Source organism: Oncorhynchus keta, chromosome 35 (assembly GCF_023373465.1).
Source record: "Oncorhynchus keta strain PuntledgeMale-10-30-2019 chromosome 35, Oket_V2, whole genome shotgun sequence".
Lineage (NCBI taxonomy): Eukaryota > Metazoa > Chordata > Actinopteri > Salmoniformes > Salmonidae > Oncorhynchus > Oncorhynchus keta.
The window spans coordinates 23821215-23840264 of record NC_068455.1 but is presented as its reverse complement, the minus strand read 5'-3'; the positions used below and the strand labels follow the sequence as shown (position 1 = coordinate 23840264).

Below are 19050 nucleotides of genomic sequence, written 5' to 3'. Positions count from 1 at the left end.
CTGAATTACATAAAATAACACTGTCTCCATCAGGTGTCCTTCAAGTCTACACGCCATGTGAGCTTTCACATGGATGAGGAGGAGATTGTAAGGATCAACCCTCGCAAGGATGTTCTGATTCGCGGCTACGAGGACTACCGCCACCCAGTCATGTGGAAGCAGGAGGCAGAGCGAGAGGACCCCGACTTCCCTGCCCTGTTCCACAAACTGGACAGCAAGAAGTGTGAGTACCTCTTCCCTGAGGGGCCGGGCATGGAGTCCCACTCAGGCCCTGGGAGTATGGGCATGGGCACAGGGCTAGGGCTGGGTAAAGACTCCTCCAAGGTGCAGCCCTCACCGCTGCTCAAGTCCAAAAAAGGGCGGCGGAGGCGGGAAGACGGGGAGCGTTCTCGCTGCATCTACTGCCGGGAAATGTTCAACCATGAGGACAACCAGCGGGGCCAGTGCCAGGATGCTCCTGACCCCATCAAGCAGTGCATCTATAAAGTCAGCTGCATGCTTTGTGCCGAGAGCATGCTGTACCACTGCATGTCCGACTCGGAGGGAGACTTCTCGGACCCGTGCTCGTGTGACACTGCTGACGAGCAGTTCTGCCTGCGCTGGCTGGCCCTGACGGCACTATCCTTCATCGCTCCCTGTATGTGCTGCTACCTGCCTCTGAGAGCATGCCACCACTGTGGGGAGGCCTGCAGATGCTGCGGGGGCAAGCACAAGGCCGCTGGGTGACCTGACTGAACTCTGACCCCTCACCCGGGATGACCTACCCACAACACAGCTAGCTGACACAGGAAAGCGGAAAAAAGCTGGGTATTCAAATGCCGGCAACCTTGTTTTTCATTCACCTCAGAGGGGGTGACATGTTGTTGTAGACGCCGGGCTCTGGAGGTCTTTTGTGTCCTTCGACGCAGAGAGCAGCGGAGGACTAACCTTGTGCTTTACGGGCTCTGAGCGTGATGTAGAGTTCAGGAGCTGAACGCGAGGAGAAGGCATTGAGACTAGCAGACATGGAAATATTATTAAACAAACACACTCTTACTCACACTCGTACATAATACACACAACAACCAGGCCACCATGTCACTCTCCCTACAAGTAATGTGTAACTTTATGAAGGAATATTGTCTTTTGTACAGAGAGCAGCAACTACACAAAAACAGCAAGAAAAGAAAAGAAACCATTTGTGCACACGGAAAACAAACGTGAAGTCTGCAAAAAGGGATATGTTGTTGTGAACTTGTAGTTGGGTAACATTGGCAGGTCCTTTATGACTCGAGCGTTCGCTGACGGTGTAATTGTTAGAGAAGGTGCACTAGAAATGTTTATCCCCCTTCACACAATTCTAATGGTACATTAACCTTAAGACCATTCTTATTGAGTCATTTAACAGTTGCTGTGGTGGATGTGTACGTGTTTCCTTATTTTTCCTATTCATCAAATGTTGAACAATAAAAGAAGGTAACACCTTTTTATCTTTTGCTGGTACAGTCTGACATAGCTAGATGTTAGAATGATTTCCTTGTTTTGGTAAGGTGTTTTGGACCACTTAATTGCATTCCAACATAGTGATCAATTCCATGAACAGGAGCGAAAATATGGTAAAGTCTTTCGCAGTCCTCCATCCCCCGAACTAGTCAAGAATTAATGTTAGCACTTCTTGACTCACCTTCCATGAGACCAAAATTCCAGGTACTTTACCAGATTTTCTATTTTGACTCCATCACATCTTCGCTTCATGGTAAAACTGTTGTTTTTTATTTAAAGCTGAAGTTTTTCCTCAACCAGCAAGTTTTTCTGTTTAATGTTGGTGAGTAAGGGGTCTTGAGTGCCCCTTTGTTGAACAAGGCACTTAAATTAGACTAGTTTGGGGAAAACCTTTTGTTTTTATTAGTCGCTCTGGATAAGAGCGTCTGCTAAATGACTTAAATGTAAATGTCTGAAACTAGAAATTACCAACTAAAACTCACTTTTTGTGTGCGAAAAGCCAACCTTGGAAGCACTGGTCTCCAAGCTTTGGTTACAGCACCATCTTCAAATTTCAAAAGTACTTGATGTCTGTCCCCTTGTGATTTGAAGCATTTGTTACGAGTCAAATGTACTACTGTTAAGTCATTTTGCAGCTTGTCCATGGTAAGTCAGAGAATACATAGTTTAACATTTGCCCAGTCATGAATGAACAGGTACCTCATTTTAAATGTCAAAGGGCATTTGCCTATAGGTAATTATAGCATATGGGTATGATTGTTTGTTACACACTATATGTGCGTAGGTCTTCATATGCAGTGAGATGTCAAGCACAGTGATCATAGAAACTGATAACTATGTTGACTCATGGTTACAAACCTGACTTTGTTGAAAGCTGATGGGGAGATGCAGTATGAAGGTCCTTGTTGAAATCCATATTTCACTCCTAGTAACATAGCCACAATAACTGTAGACATACCTCTGGTTGTATTCATTTGATGCTGCGTCTTTGAAAGACAGTATGTTATTGCTAATTCCACTGTTTTAAGAAATCTGTGTTCCGGAATCGTTTTTGAGAACAAAGAAATTGGTTTCTTTGATAATTTAGGCCAGCGGTGTCAGTCATTCCACGGAGGGTTGAGTGTCTGTGGGTTTTCGTTTTTTTCCTTTCAATTAAGACCTAGACACCCAGGTTCGGGGAGTTCCTTACTAATTAGTTCATCAATCAAGTACAAGGGTGGAGCAAAAACCCTCACACTCCATGGAATGAGTTTGACATGTGATTTAGACAAAATCGTTATCAAAAGGATTTAAATTTACCCCTATTTGAAAAGCTTGTCATTACAGCCCTGTACTGTAACCAATAGATATGCACACCATCACCCCGACCACCCCTTCTTGAGAAGGACGTGGCAACCCTGTCGTCGCCAGACTGGATGGGGGCAGTCAACTTCTTCCATATCCCTCTCTTATGTCCCATGCGAGGTACCAACCAACACTCTTTACTTTCTATGCAAACTGTTGACCATGAGAAACACATAGACCTCTCCACACTGAGTCAGTGACAGGACACTTTACTAACGCTATGTAGACGTTACCCCAGGTACTAAACTCCAAGCACCTATAAATAAGTAACACTATATTTAAATACCGGATCAGAATCCCATTTTGTTTTTTGGAAATTAAGAGAGCTGTATTTGTCATTGCTGTCAGCATATACTGTAGCTTTAATTGACAGCATTATGTACATAGGTCACCTTTTAGTATTATTTCACATTGAAAGTGGAGGGCGTTCATGATGGAAATGACAATTGAGCTTTTAATGGAGTTTCATTCTAGTTTTCTATGAAGGGAGGAAGGTTAGAGTGCTAACATGGTACAGTAGTGGCAGTCCACTTATTTAAAAAAAAAAAAGTTATATATATGTATATATATATATATAAGCTGCTAGATACAATCACTAATTTTTTTATTGATTTGAGAGAGAAGTCGGCACCAAGTTCCTATGACCGCATATAACCGTGTGTGTGTGTGCTCATTTGGTTGGTTTATCCATGTTTTTATTCTCCCATATTGTAATTTGGATTGCCCTGCATATCTCAAGCTGAACCCAAGATTAGATTAACCTGATTTAAAAACTTGCTGGCTGAGGAGTAAAGTGTAGGACGTACATTCATACAAGTTTAGCTGAGAGATACTGAAATCTGTTTCATTCTGCATTAACCAGCACAGTGTAACTCGCTATCATGTACTGTATTATATATGCAACGTGTTTGTCTGCTTTAATATATTTATGTTTTACCTGTCAGTTAACTTTGCATAAGACTTCAGTTCTTAACCACTTTGCTGCTAGTCTTTTATTCTTCCCTCGGTCTTAGAACGTGCATATTTTTGGAATGCTTAAAAATGTACATTCTTGACTTTGTCTGGGTTAAAAAGAAATGCCTATATAAACGTGTTCAGTGTATTGCTTAAAAGGGTTTCTTTTCACAGCAGTTGAGTGGTTACTTTTCAATTCTCCAATGCTTTGGTGCACTGATGATGTATGTAGGTTTTTTTCTTACAGCGCTTGATGATGTAACATTTCTGTGATTAGTTCGAAATTGTGGAAAACATTTGTGTTTTGTAAATTGCAGTATAAATGGTCTTAATTCTTCTGTGAACACTGCCTGTTTCCTTTCTTTCTCATGCCTCTTTTCTGTCAGTTTCTTAGTGCCATTGGCTTTACATCCTGACAACCTTGAAAAAGTGCCTCACGTCCATCATAGTTTCCATCTAAAACTCTTAACAGCTCTTGTTCTGGTTATATTGGTTTATATATGTCTAGATATTTCTACCATGGTTTGAAAATTCTAAATATATGATGTAAAATGTATAGTTCAATAACTCATGTCATAGTTGTATTTTCTTTATACAGATGTAACTTGTTACTTTTCATAAATATATAATGTACATTTGCATACACTTGTAATTTGTCATATCAAATAACATTATCATAATAAAATGGTGAGTTTTAATCTTGTGGGATTCTTTTGAAGACTTCAATCGTTCTCTTTCCTCCTCAGGTTTCCTTATGATCCGAGGGGAGTCCATAGTGTTATTAATATGGTGGAGACTTTACATATGCACTGTGCAACCAAATTGTACATAAGTAACTTCAATGAAAAATTGTTTTTCATTTTAACAGTTCGTTGCAAAAGTTAGATATTTTGGTCCTTTAGTAAGTACATCTAGCACTTTTTGCCCCTAGTAGTTCAACTCGTGATAGTGCTCCTGTCATATCAAGGGAGGGTTTGGTATGAAATACACTCCCTTCAAGATGTGCTGGGTGGTACCACCCCAAGGCTCACTATAAAAGCAGGTGACCTCATGCCTGGTAATGGTCTTGGTAAGTGGAGTGTGCCATTATAATTTGCATGATGCTTCCTTGACCAGACTACTGACATTTTACACAAAATTCAAAAGGCACACTTTCTGTTTCTTACACATCTGGGTCATTCCATGAAATGGTAGGATTTGAGTCCAATATTTTAAGTATTGTGTCACCATCTAATTTAAAAAGGTTTTTTTATATATAAATTGATATGTCCCTGTAATGAAGTGTAAGAAACCTAACATGAATGTAATCTTTATCAGAAGATATCTTGTTTTCAACTGACACTAAGCATTTTGTCATGTCCCCCGTGGCCTTCACTGAATTTGTACTTAGGATATATATAACCTATACATTTTGCCATTGATATAAACATCTATTTGTGTTCTTTTGCTGAGAATGTATTTTTTCCAAATATGCATGATTTTGATTTAAAATCACAATATTTAGTTGCGTACCTCAGTCTACCCTCAACCCTGTTGAACCAACCAAACTCCCCCATAGAAATAGGGAACTTATACTATACTTATGTGACAATATCGACTGGAAGTGCCATCATACAAGTCTTCTGAACAATATGGTGAAAAGAATGGCAAGTTATCACATTATTGTTGCTCCATACAAGATCTCACCTCGTGGGGCATCAATGATCATGAGGAAGGTGAGGGATCAGCCCAGAACTACACGGCAGGACCTGGTCAATGACCTGAAGAGAGCTGGGACCACAGTCTCAAAGAAAACCATTAGTAACACACTACGCCGTCATGGATTAAAATCCTGCAGCACACGCAAGGTCCCACTGCTCAAGCCAGCGCATGTCCAGGACCGTCTGAAGTTTGCCAGTGACCATCTGGATGATCCAGAGGAGGAATGGGAGAAGGTCATGTGGTCTGATGAGACAAAAATAGAGCTTTTTGGTCTAAACTACACTCGTCGTGTTTGGAGGAAGAAGAAGGATGAGTACCATCCCAACCGTGAAGCAATGTCGGTGGAAACATCATTCTTTGGGGATGCTTTTCTGCAAAGGGGACAGGACGACTGCACCGTATTGAGGGGAGGATGGATGGGGCCATGTATCGCAAGATCTTAGCCAACAACCTCCTTCCCCCAGTAAGAGCATTGAAGATGGGTCATGGCTGGGTCTTCCAGCATGACAACGACCCGAAACACACAGCCAGGGCAACTAAGGAGTGGCTCCGTAAGAAGCATCTCAAGGTCCTGGAGTGGTCTAGCCAGTCTCCAGACCTAAACCCAATAGAAAATCTTTGGAGGGAGCTGAAAGTCCGTATTGCCCAGCGACTGCCCCGAAACCTGAAGGATCTGGAGAAGGTCTGTATGGAGGAGTGGGCCAAAATCCCTGCTGCAGTGTGTGCAAACCTGGTCAAGAACTGTAGGAAATGTATGATCTCTGTAATTGCAAACAAAAGTTTCCATACCAAATATTAAGTTCTGCTTTTCTGATGTATCAAATACTTATGTCATGCAATAAAATGCAAATGAATTACTTAAAAATCTTACAATGTGATTTTCTGGATTTTTGTTTTAGATTCCGTCTCTCACAGTTGAAGTGTACCTATGATTAAAAATTACAGACCTCTACATGCTTTGTAAGTAGGAAAACCAGCAAAATCAGCAGTGTATCAAATACTTGTTCTTCTACTGTGTATATACACTGCTCAAAAAAATAAAGGGAACACTTAAACAACACAATGTAACTTCAAGTAAATCACGCTTCTGTGAAATCAAACTGTCCACTTAGGAAGCAACACTGATTGACAAATGTCACATGCTGTTGTGCAAATGGAATAGACAACAGGTGGAAATTATAGGCAATTGGCAAGACACCCCCAATAAAGGAGTGGTTCTGCAGGTGGGGACCACAGACCACTTCTCAGTTCCTATGCTTCCTGGCTGATATTTTGGTCACTTTTGAATGTTGGTGGGGCTTTCACTCTTGTGGTAGCATGAGACGGAGTCTACAACCCACACAAGTGACTCAGGTAGTGCAGCTCAGCCATGATGGCACATCAATGCGAGCTTTCGCAAGAAGGTTTGCTGTGTCTGTCAGCGTAGTGTCCAGAGCATGGAGGTGCTACCAGGAGACAGGCCAGTACATCAGGAGACGTGGAGGAGGCCGTAGGAGGGCAACAACCCAGCAGCAGGACCGCTACCTCCGCCTTTGTGCAAGGAGGAACACTGCCAGAGCCCTGCAAAATGACCTCCAGCAGGCCACAAATGTGCATGTGTCTGCTCAAACGGTCAGAAACAGACTCCGTGAGGGTGGTATGAGGGCCTGACGTCCACAGGTGGGGGTTGTGCTTACAGCCCAACACCGTGCAGGACATTTGGCATTTGCCAGAGAACACCAAGATTGGCAAATTCGCCACTGGCGCCCTGTGCTCTTCACAGATGAAAGCAGGTTCACACTGAGCACGTGACAGAGTCTGGAGACGCCGTGGAGAACGTTCTGCTGCCTGCAACATCCTCCAGCATGACCGGTTTGGCGGTGGGTCAGTCATGGTGTGGGGTGGCATTTCTTTGGGGGGCCGCACAGCCCTCCATGTACTCGCCAGAGGTAGCCTGACTGCAATTAGGTACTGAGATGAGATCCTCAGACCCCTTGTGAGACCATTTGCTGGTGCGGTTGGCCTTTGGTTCCTCCTACTGCAAGACAATGCTAGACCTCATGTGGCTGGAGTGTGTCAGCAGTTCCTGCAAGAGGAAGGCATTGATGCTATGGACTGGCCCGCCCGTTCCCCAGACCTGAATCCAATTGAGCACATCTGGGACATCATGTCTCGCTCCATGCACCACAGACGGTCCAGGAGTTGGCGGATGCTTTAGTCCAGGTCTGGGAGGAGATCCCTCAGGAGACCATCCGCCACCTCATCAGGAGCATGCCCAGGCGTTGTAGGGAGGTCATACAGGCACGTGGAGGCCACACACACTACTGAGACTCATTTTGACTTGTTTTAAGGACATTACATCAAAGTTGGATCAGCCTGTAGTGTGGTTTTGCATTTTAATTTTGAATGTGACTCCAAATCCAGACCTCCATGGGTTGATAAATTTGATTTCCATTGATCATTTTTGTGATTTTTTTTTGTCAGCACATTCAACTATGTAAAGAAAAAAGTATTTACTAAGAATATTTCATTAATTCAGATCTAGGATGTGTTATTTTAGTGTTCCCTTTATTTTTTTGAGCAGTGTATATATATACACATACACACACACAGTACCAGTCAAAAGTTGACACACCTACTCATTCAAGGGTTTTTCTTTATTTTTACTATTTTCTACATTGTAGAATAATAGTGAAGACAAACTATGAAATAACACATGGAATCATGTAGTAACTAAAAAATAAATGTTAGATTCTTTAAAGTATCCACCCTTAGCCTTGATGACAGCTTTGCACACTCTTGGCATTCTTTTCTGATATGGACACCATTTGTCTTCAACCCTGTAATGGACGCTATGGAAGTAGTCTGAATATGATTATAAAAGACATTTGTAATAAAATCAACATTTTTGTACTAATCATATGCCACTCAAATTAATTCAATACTTACAAGTATAAAATCTCACTTTTGCTATACCAAAGCCTGAAAGGGACACTGTCAGTGGCCTCTTAATTAATCAAAAGTATTGTTTCACTTCAGAATTTGAACTAAAATCAATATTCTCATGATTGCTCTAAACATTTCAGACTGAGCTCAAACATCAAATTCACATTTCATAACCTTTACAAAATGTATGACAAAATTGTCATGTAACAGGGTTGAGAATGAGATCAATGATTGTGTGCTAACTGTCTGAGACATATTTGCTCATGATGCTTTGGTGAGAAAGTATTGGCATCAGGTACAACTACTTTAACCCTCTCACAAAATGAATACTTACGAGCAATTGCCCCCACCCACAACTTCTCACCTGAATGTTGTTTTTTTGAAGGGGTTGGACAAAGGCCGTATTTGAAGTTGAGCTTCCCTTTAACCAGGGATATTTTTCAGGTATTAGGCTATCCCTAGCTCGTGGTAACTTGTACTCATGTTATTTTTCATTGAGCAAATATCAAAACTGGTAAGCGGGATGGTTTTATTATAGTACCAATTCCTTCCCTTCGAGTGAAATGCATTGGATAAGGTTTTCCCATGTGAAAGTCACATATACTATAATAGTATTTTGTTGAATTACCTGACAGATAGTTATGGTTATATAGTAAATTGATAGCATTATCTATAGATCATGGGCCATGGCATAACACAAATTAAACATTTTCATTCACATAAATTAATGGTAAATTATATTTCAGAATGGGATGTCACCTTTTCAAAGCGCGCTTTTTGATTATATTATTATACTTTTTTAGTCCACGGAAGATGTGACGAAAACACGGGAAAACACTAGGCGGAATGTAACAAACCAAGATGCATGTTCCATTACGGATTTAATTTTCGCTACACCTAACTCGGGGCATGTATTTCAAAACGGCGTAGCTCGGTTAGTTCGTAGATAATGATATGTTTGTATCACATTGTCACACTCAAGCTTCTATCGGTTACATCTTTAAAGTAAAAGGAATCTTCTGATATTGTTGTCTACCACAATGGAAAGTGATATTTTAGATGCGCTGGAACAAGTTGGGTAAGCAAGTATGCACAATACCACCGATGATGCTGTCCGCTAGCATGGGTGTTAACAATATAACAGTGTTGTGGAGTAGTGAACTACATGTATTTCAACTAGTAATTTAAATGCATTAGCAGTAGGCTGGTGGTAGTTTAACTAGATTAAAATCTAGGTATCTAGCTAACTTTAGTGTTTTAATACATTTGCCATATAGAGTATCGGTGTAGCTAGCTAACTACTGGAACTACACCTTTTGTGCAAAAATAAATTCAGGGTTAAGTAGGAAATCATTTCCTTTCTCTTTCGGCATCAGACCGGCCCAATTCTCCCTTGAAACAGTTTTTGTGTTTAAATGGGCTAAATAGAGTCCCACGGTGGAGGTATAGTAATATCCATAAAACCTAGCGGTCAAACAGGTCATGGTTCCAATTGTCTTTGCACAATACATTTTTCCCATAAGGGAACAACTTTAAGGGCTGTGTTTTGTGTAGGCTTATCCCGGCGTGACGTTTTGATAACCATGTGAATCTCTCGGGCAAGGTGACTTTAATCAATATATTCGGCTTTATTAACTCTCAGATTCGAAAATGCTCATTAGCATCAAAGTAGACATAATGCAAAACTACAAATCCCTGAAAGCTCCTGCACGTAATCTCCAGCAGACTCCTTTGCTAACAGGAATTGTGTCAATTTAAAACCTGCACAGGATAGTTCACAGAATTGTCCATTTAAAGAAATTTTGCCAATTTATTCATTACTACATTTAGCTAACATTGTATTTTTAATCCAGAGATCCTTACCTTTGCCTCGATTTGGCAGTCTTGTCCAGATCATCATGGTATTTGTGGTCCTATATGATAGCGACATTAGCAGTTAATTAGTATTTCATTTTTTGGGGGGGGGGGGGTTAATACAGGTGAATATATTGATAAAAGTTATCTTGTCCTAGAGAGATTTACATGGTTATCAGAACGTCAGGCCAGTGTAAGCCTACACAAAACACAGCCCTTATTTGAAGTGTTTCTAAAATCCCCTATGGGAAAAATTAATGGTGAAAACTATTGGAACCATTTTCCTGTTTGAACTCTAGGTTTTATGGGTTTATGACTCATACTGTGCTCTATTACACTTTCTGTTAACATATGACCCCAAAGTGTTTTTGATTTACATATGATCATTTTTCACTAATAGTTTGGATGTCGTCAACTACTTTTTCATAGTAGCTTTAGTTAAGTAAACTATTTACTAGAGCTTTAGTGTAGCTTAACTTCGTCCAGTGTGAAGTAATTGGTAGCTTGGTAAACCTATATTTTCATAGTAGCTTTAGTTAAGTAAACTATTTACTAGAGCTTTAGTGTAGCTTAACTTCGTCCAGTGTGAAGTAATTGGTAGCTTGGTAAACCTATATTTTCATAGTAGCTTTAGTTAAGTAAACTATTTACTAGAGCTTTAGTGTAGCTTAACTTCGTCCAGTGTGAAGTAATTGGTAGCTTGGTAAACCTATATTTTCATAGTAGCTTTAGTTAAGTAAACTATTTACTAGAGCTTTAGTGTAGCTTAACTTCGTCCAGTGTGAAGTAATTGGTAGCTTGGTAAACCTATATTTTCATAGTAGCTTCCCCAACACTGCAATATACACTGAACAAAACTATAAACGCAACATGTAAAGTGTTGGTGTCATGAGCTGAAATATAAGATCCCAGAAATGTCCCATATGCACAAAAAGCTTATTTCTTTTTAAATATTCTGCACAAATGTGTTTACTTCCCTGTTAATGAGCATTTCTCATTTGCCAAGATAATTCATCCACTTGACAGGTGTGGCATATCAAGAATCTGATTTAACAGCATGATCATTATACAGTTCACCTTGTGCTGGGGACAGAGAATTGAATGTTAATTTCTCTACCATAAGCTGCCTCCAACATTGTTTTAGAGAATTTGGCAGTAGTCCCAACCGGCCTCATAACCGCGGACCACGTGTATGGCGTTGTGTGTACGAGCTGATGTCAACCCAGTGCCCGATTTTGATTGCACAAAAATACTGAGGCCTGTTTTTCTTTGAGGTATCTGTGACCAACAGATGCATGTCTGTACTCCCAGTCACGTGAACCATAGATTAGGACCTAATAAAAATTATTTAAATTAACCGATTTCCTCTTGAACTGTAACTCTGGAAAATCAATGAAATTGTTGCAAGTTGAGTTTTATATGTTTGTTCAGTATGCTTAACGAGTGTAGTCATTCTAGACAGTGGGAGAAAAATATAAGGGTCCTTTGCTTATTCCCTCGCAAAAGCATCCATACAACATCCAAGTGCTATTATAGCTATGATTCAATGCTAGCGTACAGCTAGATCATATTGTTTGTTGGTGCGCAGGTATGAAGGACCTCTGCAGACTGAGGAGAGGCTTGTCAGAGCATGTGAAGGTGGACTTTTATCAAAGGAGTATGTCAACCTATGCATGTGGTTAGCATCCCGTCTGAAACCGTTATGTGATCTGGAAGAGAGCATTTCTTCAGGTTCAGGTTAGCCAAAAGACATCACCTCTACTGTCCCATTTGATCTGAATTTTTTTAATTAAATCGGATAGTATTGCCATTGCTAAGTTAATTCTGAAACGTGTGTTTAGGTGACACTGATGGCCTTCAGTTTGAGATGAGTGGCATGCTGAAGGAGTTGCAGTGCCCTTATCAAGGCCTTGTTTCCGGGATTATACAGGAAGGGCTGCAGAATAAGAAAGACTATCTGAAGCTAGTATGTAAGTATTGAATTGGCCTTCTGTACAGAATCCTGGGCTGAGTACCATCATGTTATTATTATATTATTTTCACCTTTATTAAGGTTAAGAACAAATTCTTAGGCTGTCATTGTAACAGTAACTGCCTTGTTCAGGGGCAGAACGACAGATTTTTACCTTGTCAGCTCGGGGATTCGATCTAGCAACCTTTCGGTTACTGGCCCCACGTTCTAACCACTAGGCTACCTGCCGCCCATGATACCCTTTTTGGTATGTTGCGGCTCTGCCATGGTTCAGACTTACACCTTTCCTAATATAAATCAAATTTTATTGGTCGCATACACATATTTAGCAGATGTTGTTGCGGGTGTAGCGAAATGCTTGTTCTTAGCTCCAACACTGCAGTAATATCTAACAATGGAATTAAATATATAAATATTAGGATGAACAATGTCAGTGGCATTGACTAGAGTACAGCATGTAAACATGATTAAAGTGACCAGTGATTACATGTCTATGTACATACAGTAGGGCAGCAGCCTCTAAAGTGCAGGGTTGAGTAACCGGGTGGTAGCAGGCTAGTGGAGTGATGAAGTTCAGGGCAGAGATAGAAGCTGTTTTTCAGTCTCTCGGTCCCAGCTTTGATCCACCTGTACTGACCTCACCTTCTGCATAATAGCAGGGTGAACAGGCTGTGACTCGGGTGGTTTTGGTCTTGAGTTTTAATTTTGCATGTTTGTTTTTTTAACCTGTGGCTCCTATCTTTATTCTGCAGTGTTTTTATGCTCTGAGCTACAAGCTGCACAGATAGTAAAGAGACGACCTACTAAGGACAAAGAACACAAAGACCGAAACGATCTCCAGGCAATCTGTGAAACACTGATGCTCCCAGAGCTAAGAGAGCAGGGAGTAGCAGAGCTGTTCTCTGGGATAGGGAAAAAGGTGTGTTCACTTCCTCTTAGAGCTCAGAAGGTTTGGTATACAAAAGCTGCAAAAACAGCCTTCGTTAACTCAATAGAATATCCCAAATGCATAGCCATCGATTTTATCACTGTCTTTGTATTCAACAGTTGCATTGTATCTTGTAGTGCCTTCAGAAAGTATTCACACCCCTTGACTTTTTCCAAACGTTGTTACAGCCTGAATTTAAAATTGATTAAATTGAGATTTTGTCTGTCACTGGCCTACACACAATACCCCAATGTCAAAGTGGAATTATGTACTTTGACATCTTTACAAATGAAAAGCTGAAATGTCTTAAGTCAATAAGTAGTAGGAAATGTGCTTAAAATGTTGCATGGACTCAATGTTTGTGCAATAAGTGTTTAACATGATTTTTGAATGACTACCTCATCTCTGTACCCCACACATACAATCAATCGAGCAATGAATTTCAAACACAGATTCTACTACAAAGACCAGGGAAGTTTTCCAGGGCCTTGCAAAGAAGGGCACCTATAAGCTGATGGGTAAATAAAAAGCAGACACTGAATATCCCTTTGAGCATGGTGAAGTTATTAATTTGGATAGTGTATTAATACACCCAGTCACTACAATGATACAGGCGTCCTTCCTAACTCAGTTGCCAGAGAGGAAGGAAACCGTACTGGGATTTCACCATGGTAACTTTAAAATAGTTAGAATTGAATCTCTGTGATAGGAGAGAACTGAGGATGGATCAAAAACATTGTAGCTACACCACAATACTAACCTAGTTGACAGGGTGAAAAGGACGCTTGTACAAAATAAAAAATACTCAAAAACATGCACTCTGTTTGCATCAAGCCACTAAAGTAGTATTGAAGAAAATGTGGCAAAGCAATGAAATTTTAGTCCAAACTACTGTTATATTTGTGTAAAATATAGAACATTACTGAGTACCACTCCATATTTTCAAGCATAGTGGTGTCTGCATCATGTTATGGGTATGCTTATAATAGTTTTTCAGGATAAAGAATAAAGGGAATGGAACTAAGCAAAATCCTAAAGGAAAAACATTGTTCAGTCTGCTATCCACCAGACACTTGGAGATTAATTCACTTTTCAGCAGGACTAATATAAAACACAAGGCAAAATCTACAATGGAGTTGCTTACCAAGAAGACTGAGTGTCCAAGTTACAGTTTATATGGCACGACCTGAAAATGGTTGTCTAGCAGTTATCAACAACCAATTTGACAGCTTGAAGAATTTTGAAAATAATAATTGGCAAATGTTGCACAATCCAAGTGTGCAAAGCTCTTAGAGACTTACCCAGAAAGACTCAAAGCTGTAATGGCTGCCAATGGTGCTTGTACGAAGTATTGACTTGGGTGTGAATACTTATGAAATTGTTTCTGTATTTGAATAAATGTGCAACGTTTTCTAAAAACATGTTTTCACTTTGTCATTGTGGGGTATTGTGTGTAGATGGATGAGACATCTATTTAATCAATTTTAAATTCAGGCTGTAACAACAAAATGTGGAATAAGTCAAGGAGTATGAATACTTTCTGAAAGCACTGTATGTATATCCAGATAAACGCAGTGCTTCAAGAGCTTCCAAAGGATCACATTGGAAAGCCAGTGCTGAAGAACTCTCTCGACAGTGAACAGTGGGTAAGCAGACTGCATTCAGAATGTCACCCATTTTTGTGGAGGCAAAGGGTATAATTCCTGCAAAGCCATGAGGGGATGCCAAGTGTGCATTGAATATGGACCTTGTCTCCACAGGAGCGGCTGGAGCAGATCAACATGGTCCTGTCCTCAGAGTATGAGTGCCGACGGAGGATGCTGATCAAACGTCTCGACGTCACTGTGCAGTCTTTCGGCTGGTCAGAGAGAGCCAAGGCAGGTGGAGTGCTCTGGTGTATCTTGATAGTCTCAACGTTAGTGACCCCCTTAAATCGGCAGGCTACTCCCTTTCTGCTCTTTCTATGCAGAACGTCATTGTCTGTGTCCTATGCTCAACAAACTGTCTTGTCTGTCTATTAGGAGAGAGTTGATAGCATGGCCAGGGCCTACCAGCCTAAGAGACACACCCTGGCCCAGAGTTCATCTGTAGGCATGGCTCACCTGCTGGCAGCCAGGGAGGACATATGCAATGTGGTGAAGACCAGCAGTGGCTCCAGCAGAGAGAATACTGCCTGTGCTGTCAATAAGGTACTGTAGCCTTCCAGACTGTGGAATGTGACCCAAGGAACATTGTGTCCAAATGTCTAATAAGTCTTGAGCATTTAGACCAAGTACCCAGCAGTGGAATTGCACTAATGTTGAGTTTCCATCATAGATTTACCCAAAAGGTTCAGACTTTTCTGTTTCCATTTATGTGGACTGGCACCTGTGTCTCACTGGACCATGGCTCTGACTTGGGGCCAAAGCCAAGCTACTGGTATTTTTCAGCTGTCATTTAAATAATAGCTACATGTGAACCTTAACACCTCACAAAGCAACTGTCTTGTTTTTTTAAAAACTTTTAACTAGGCAAGTTAGTGAAGAACAAATTCTTATTTACAATGACGGCATACCCCGGCCTAACCCGGACGACACTGCGACAATTATGTTACAGCCTGGAATCGAACCAGGGTCTGTAGTGACGCCTCTAGCACTGAGATGCAGTGCCTTAGACCGCTGTGCCACTCAGGAGCCCATGGTGCAGAGGTTGTTGAGTATGCTTGCCCCAAGTATTTAGTGTCACACTCCTGATGGAAACACAATTATACTAGAGCTAGCATTAACATAAAAAACAGGTGACACACTGGGGTGGGGTACTTCTTAGGTGGAAGTGCAGCATAAATGACTAAAATGTTCTTCATCCATTGACCTACCATTGTATTTATCTTCTATAGATCCTGATGGGTAGGGTGCCAGATAGAGGTGGCCGGCCCTCTGAGATAGACGCCCCTCTCCCTGAGATGCCAGCCTGGCAGAAGAGACAAGACGGTGGAGGGGGTTGGGGTGGTCGGGGAGGTTGGGGAGGGGGTAAGAGTGGCTGGCGAGGTGGTGGAGCTGGTTGGGGTCATGGAGGAAAGAGAGGACGTTATCAATACTAACTTACCAGTTTTTTTTAAAACTGAAAAGCCAGACAGTGTTCAATAGGTGAACTGAAACCTACTCATGGTTATATGTGTATATTTGAGTTCATTTTCAGAGTTCTTATGAACTGTATTGCTGTGGAGAGTTGTAGAAGCAATACCGACAGTAAGTCAAACTCACTGACCATTTTTATATAGTTTTATGTATTTTCTGATTTTATGTTGGTAGTTTTATCAAATTAACTATTCGGAAATTGGAATTATGGTAATGAACGTTTTGATTTGAAGACTTAATCCGATTGACTTGAATAATAAAATGCTTTCTTCAGATTTTAATGTCTAGGTTCCCTGTGTGTGTGTACTTGTCTTTGTCTTGTGTAATTCCTTATGCATAGATATTTAATTAGTTTTACATGAGTTGAGTTCATTCACCCTCATGGATTAGTCTCTTGTATCAGAAGTTTGGCGTGATTTATGTCATAATGACCGTGACCTTACAAAACCAGTGGCTTGAACGTTGGCGGTATAGTGCTTCAAGTACAACTGCAAGTGCTCTCGCCATCCACAGCGAGACACTGGATGGGGTAAACATTCAGTGAAAGACGGTAGCAGCATCGATCGGGCAGAGATACTTAATTCACCTGAGCCGCATGTGGATAGCCTATGCGCAGTCAACAGAAAATACTAACATCCGGTTTTCAGGGATACAGTATTTTCAACCCAACTTCAGTTTCCCCTGAAAAACAGAAGTGGGAACTCTGATGAGTAATCTTTCTATGCCTGCTACTTTATGTGGATGATGAGCGTCCTGATAGCAGACCTCACCTATAGTAAGAATCTTTACTTGGTGGAAAACACAGAGCTGAAAATCCAAGTGACAAGAGGAAATGCCAAGGCTGTGTAAAGAGAACACAGACCTGAATAATGAGTGAAAAGCCTGGAATGGGGAACACGATAACGGACAGGATCTGGGAGATGTGTGATTGCATCTGAATGAGTGCATCAGCGTGACACAGACAGGAATCAGATTGAAATTGAAAGGTGATCTGTCCATTTAAAGACCAAATCACTTTTTTTCACAAGGGTGAGTTGATCGAGGAGATGCAAAACTCAGTGGGAAGATGTCATTCTCACATCCTGGTTTTGTAGGAGAGGCTGAAGAAGTTGGATGACGGAATTACCGAAGCCAAAGACGCTGGCAAAACAGCTCCATCTCTCACTGAGGAAACTGCGCAGTGTAAAAAAATTGAGCAGTGTGCCAAGCGATGCACCATAGAGGAGGAGACCGAAAGTGGAGGTGGCGGCTCCACTCGATCCGACCCAAAGATTTTTGAGAAGTCTGTTCGGGGGACAACAGAAGATGGTCTACAAGGCAGGGTTGCTCGCCTTGAGCGTGATGGTGCCACTGTGTAATGGCCTCCTGTGTGCCCAGCTGCCAAGATGGCCCTGTGGTGGCTTGCGAGGCCTTCGGATCAGTGGTGGGAAAAGTACCCAAGTGTCATACTTGAATCATACTTTCATAGAAAATGACCCAGTAAAATACTTGAGTAAAAGTATTTGATTTAAATGTAATTGTTCAAATATACTTAAGTATCAAATAATTTCAAATACCTTATTAAGCTAACCAGATGGCACCATTTTCTTTTTTTTATTTCACCTTTTATTTAACCAGGTAGGCCAGTTGAGAACAAGTTCTCATTTACAACTGCGACCTGGCCAAGATAAAGCAAAGCAGTGCGACAAAAACAACGCAGAGTTACACATAAATAAACGTGCAGTCAATAACACAATAGAAAAATCTATGTACAGTGTGTGCAAATGTAGGGAGGTAAGTCAATAAATAGGCCATAGAGGCAAAATAATTACAATTTAGCATTAACACAGGAGTGATAGATATGCAGATGATGTGCAAGTAGAGATGTTTGGGTGCAAGAGGGTAAGTAATATGCAGATGAGGTAGTTGGGTGTGCTATTTACAGATTGGCTTTGTACAGGTACAGTGATCTGAAAGCTGCTCTGACAGCTGATGCTTAAAGTTAGAGAGGGAGATAAGACTCCAGCTTCAGTGATTTTTGCAATTCGTTCCAGTCATTGGCAGCAGAGAACTGGAAGGAAAGGCGGCCAAAGGAAGCGGCTTTGGGAATGACCAGTGAAATATACCTGCTGGAGTGCGTGCTACGGATGAGTGTTGCTATGGTGACCAGTGAGCTGAGAGAAGGTGGGGCTTTCCCTACAAAGACTTATAGATGACCTGGAGCCAGTGGGTTTGGCGACAAATATGTAGTGAAGGACAGCCAACGAGAGCATACAGGTCACAGTGGTGGGTAGTATATGGGGCTTTGGTGACAAAACAGATGGCACTGTGATAGACTGCATCCCATTTGCTAAGTAGAGTGTTGGAGGCTATTTTGTAAATGACATCGCCAAAGTCAAGAATCGGTAGGATAGTCAGTTTTACGAGGGAGGCTTTGTTGCAAAATAGGAAACCGATTCTGGATGTAATTCTGGATTGAAGATGCTTAATGTGAGTCTGGAAGGAGTTTACAGTCTAACCAGACACCTAGGTATTTGTAGTTGTCCACATATTCTAAGTCAGAACCATCCAGAGTAGTAGTCAGGCGGGAGGGTGCGGGCAGCAATCGGTTGAAGAGCATGCATTTAGTTTTACTTGTATTTAAGAGCAATTGGAGGCCACGGAAGGAGTTTTATGGCATTGAAGCTTGCCTGGAGGGTTGTTAACACAGTGTCCAAAGAAGGGCTAGAAGTATACAGAATGGTGTCGTCTGCGTAGAGGTGGATCAGAGACTCACCAGAAGCAAGAGCGACATT

The 19050-nt window shown here is 41.3% G+C and overlaps 2 protein-coding genes across 7 annotated transcripts in view; both read left to right on the top strand.

The window, feature by feature from the left end:
• Positions 1 to 4478, top strand: part of LOC118368159 (sprouty-related, EVH1 domain-containing protein 1-like) — a 76828-nt gene extending 72350 nt beyond the window's left edge. For all 6 annotated transcript variants that reach the window (XM_035751983.2, XM_035751985.2, XM_035751984.2 and 3 more), the window contains one exon: positions 34 to 4478. In XM_035751983.2, coding sequence (XP_035607876.1) covers positions 34 to 726 — 693 coding nt within the window. In that variant the 3' untranslated portion in view covers positions 727 to 4478. The remainder of the gene's footprint in view (positions 1 to 33) is intronic.
• A 4750-nt stretch (positions 4479 to 9228) lies between these two features.
• LOC118368158 (protein FAM98B-like) lies at positions 9229 to 16551 on the top strand. The gene is made up of 8 exons (XM_035751982.2): positions 9229 to 9484; positions 11849 to 11997; positions 12102 to 12230; positions 12985 to 13151; positions 14726 to 14806; positions 14921 to 15037; positions 15182 to 15349; positions 16036 to 16551. The coding sequence occupies exons 1-8, from the start codon at positions 9447 to 9449 to the stop codon at positions 16237 to 16239; spliced, it is 1053 nt and encodes a 350-aa protein (XP_035607875.1). The 5' UTR covers positions 9229 to 9446; the 3' UTR covers positions 16240 to 16551.
• Positions 16552 to 19050: the final 2499 nt, after the last annotated feature.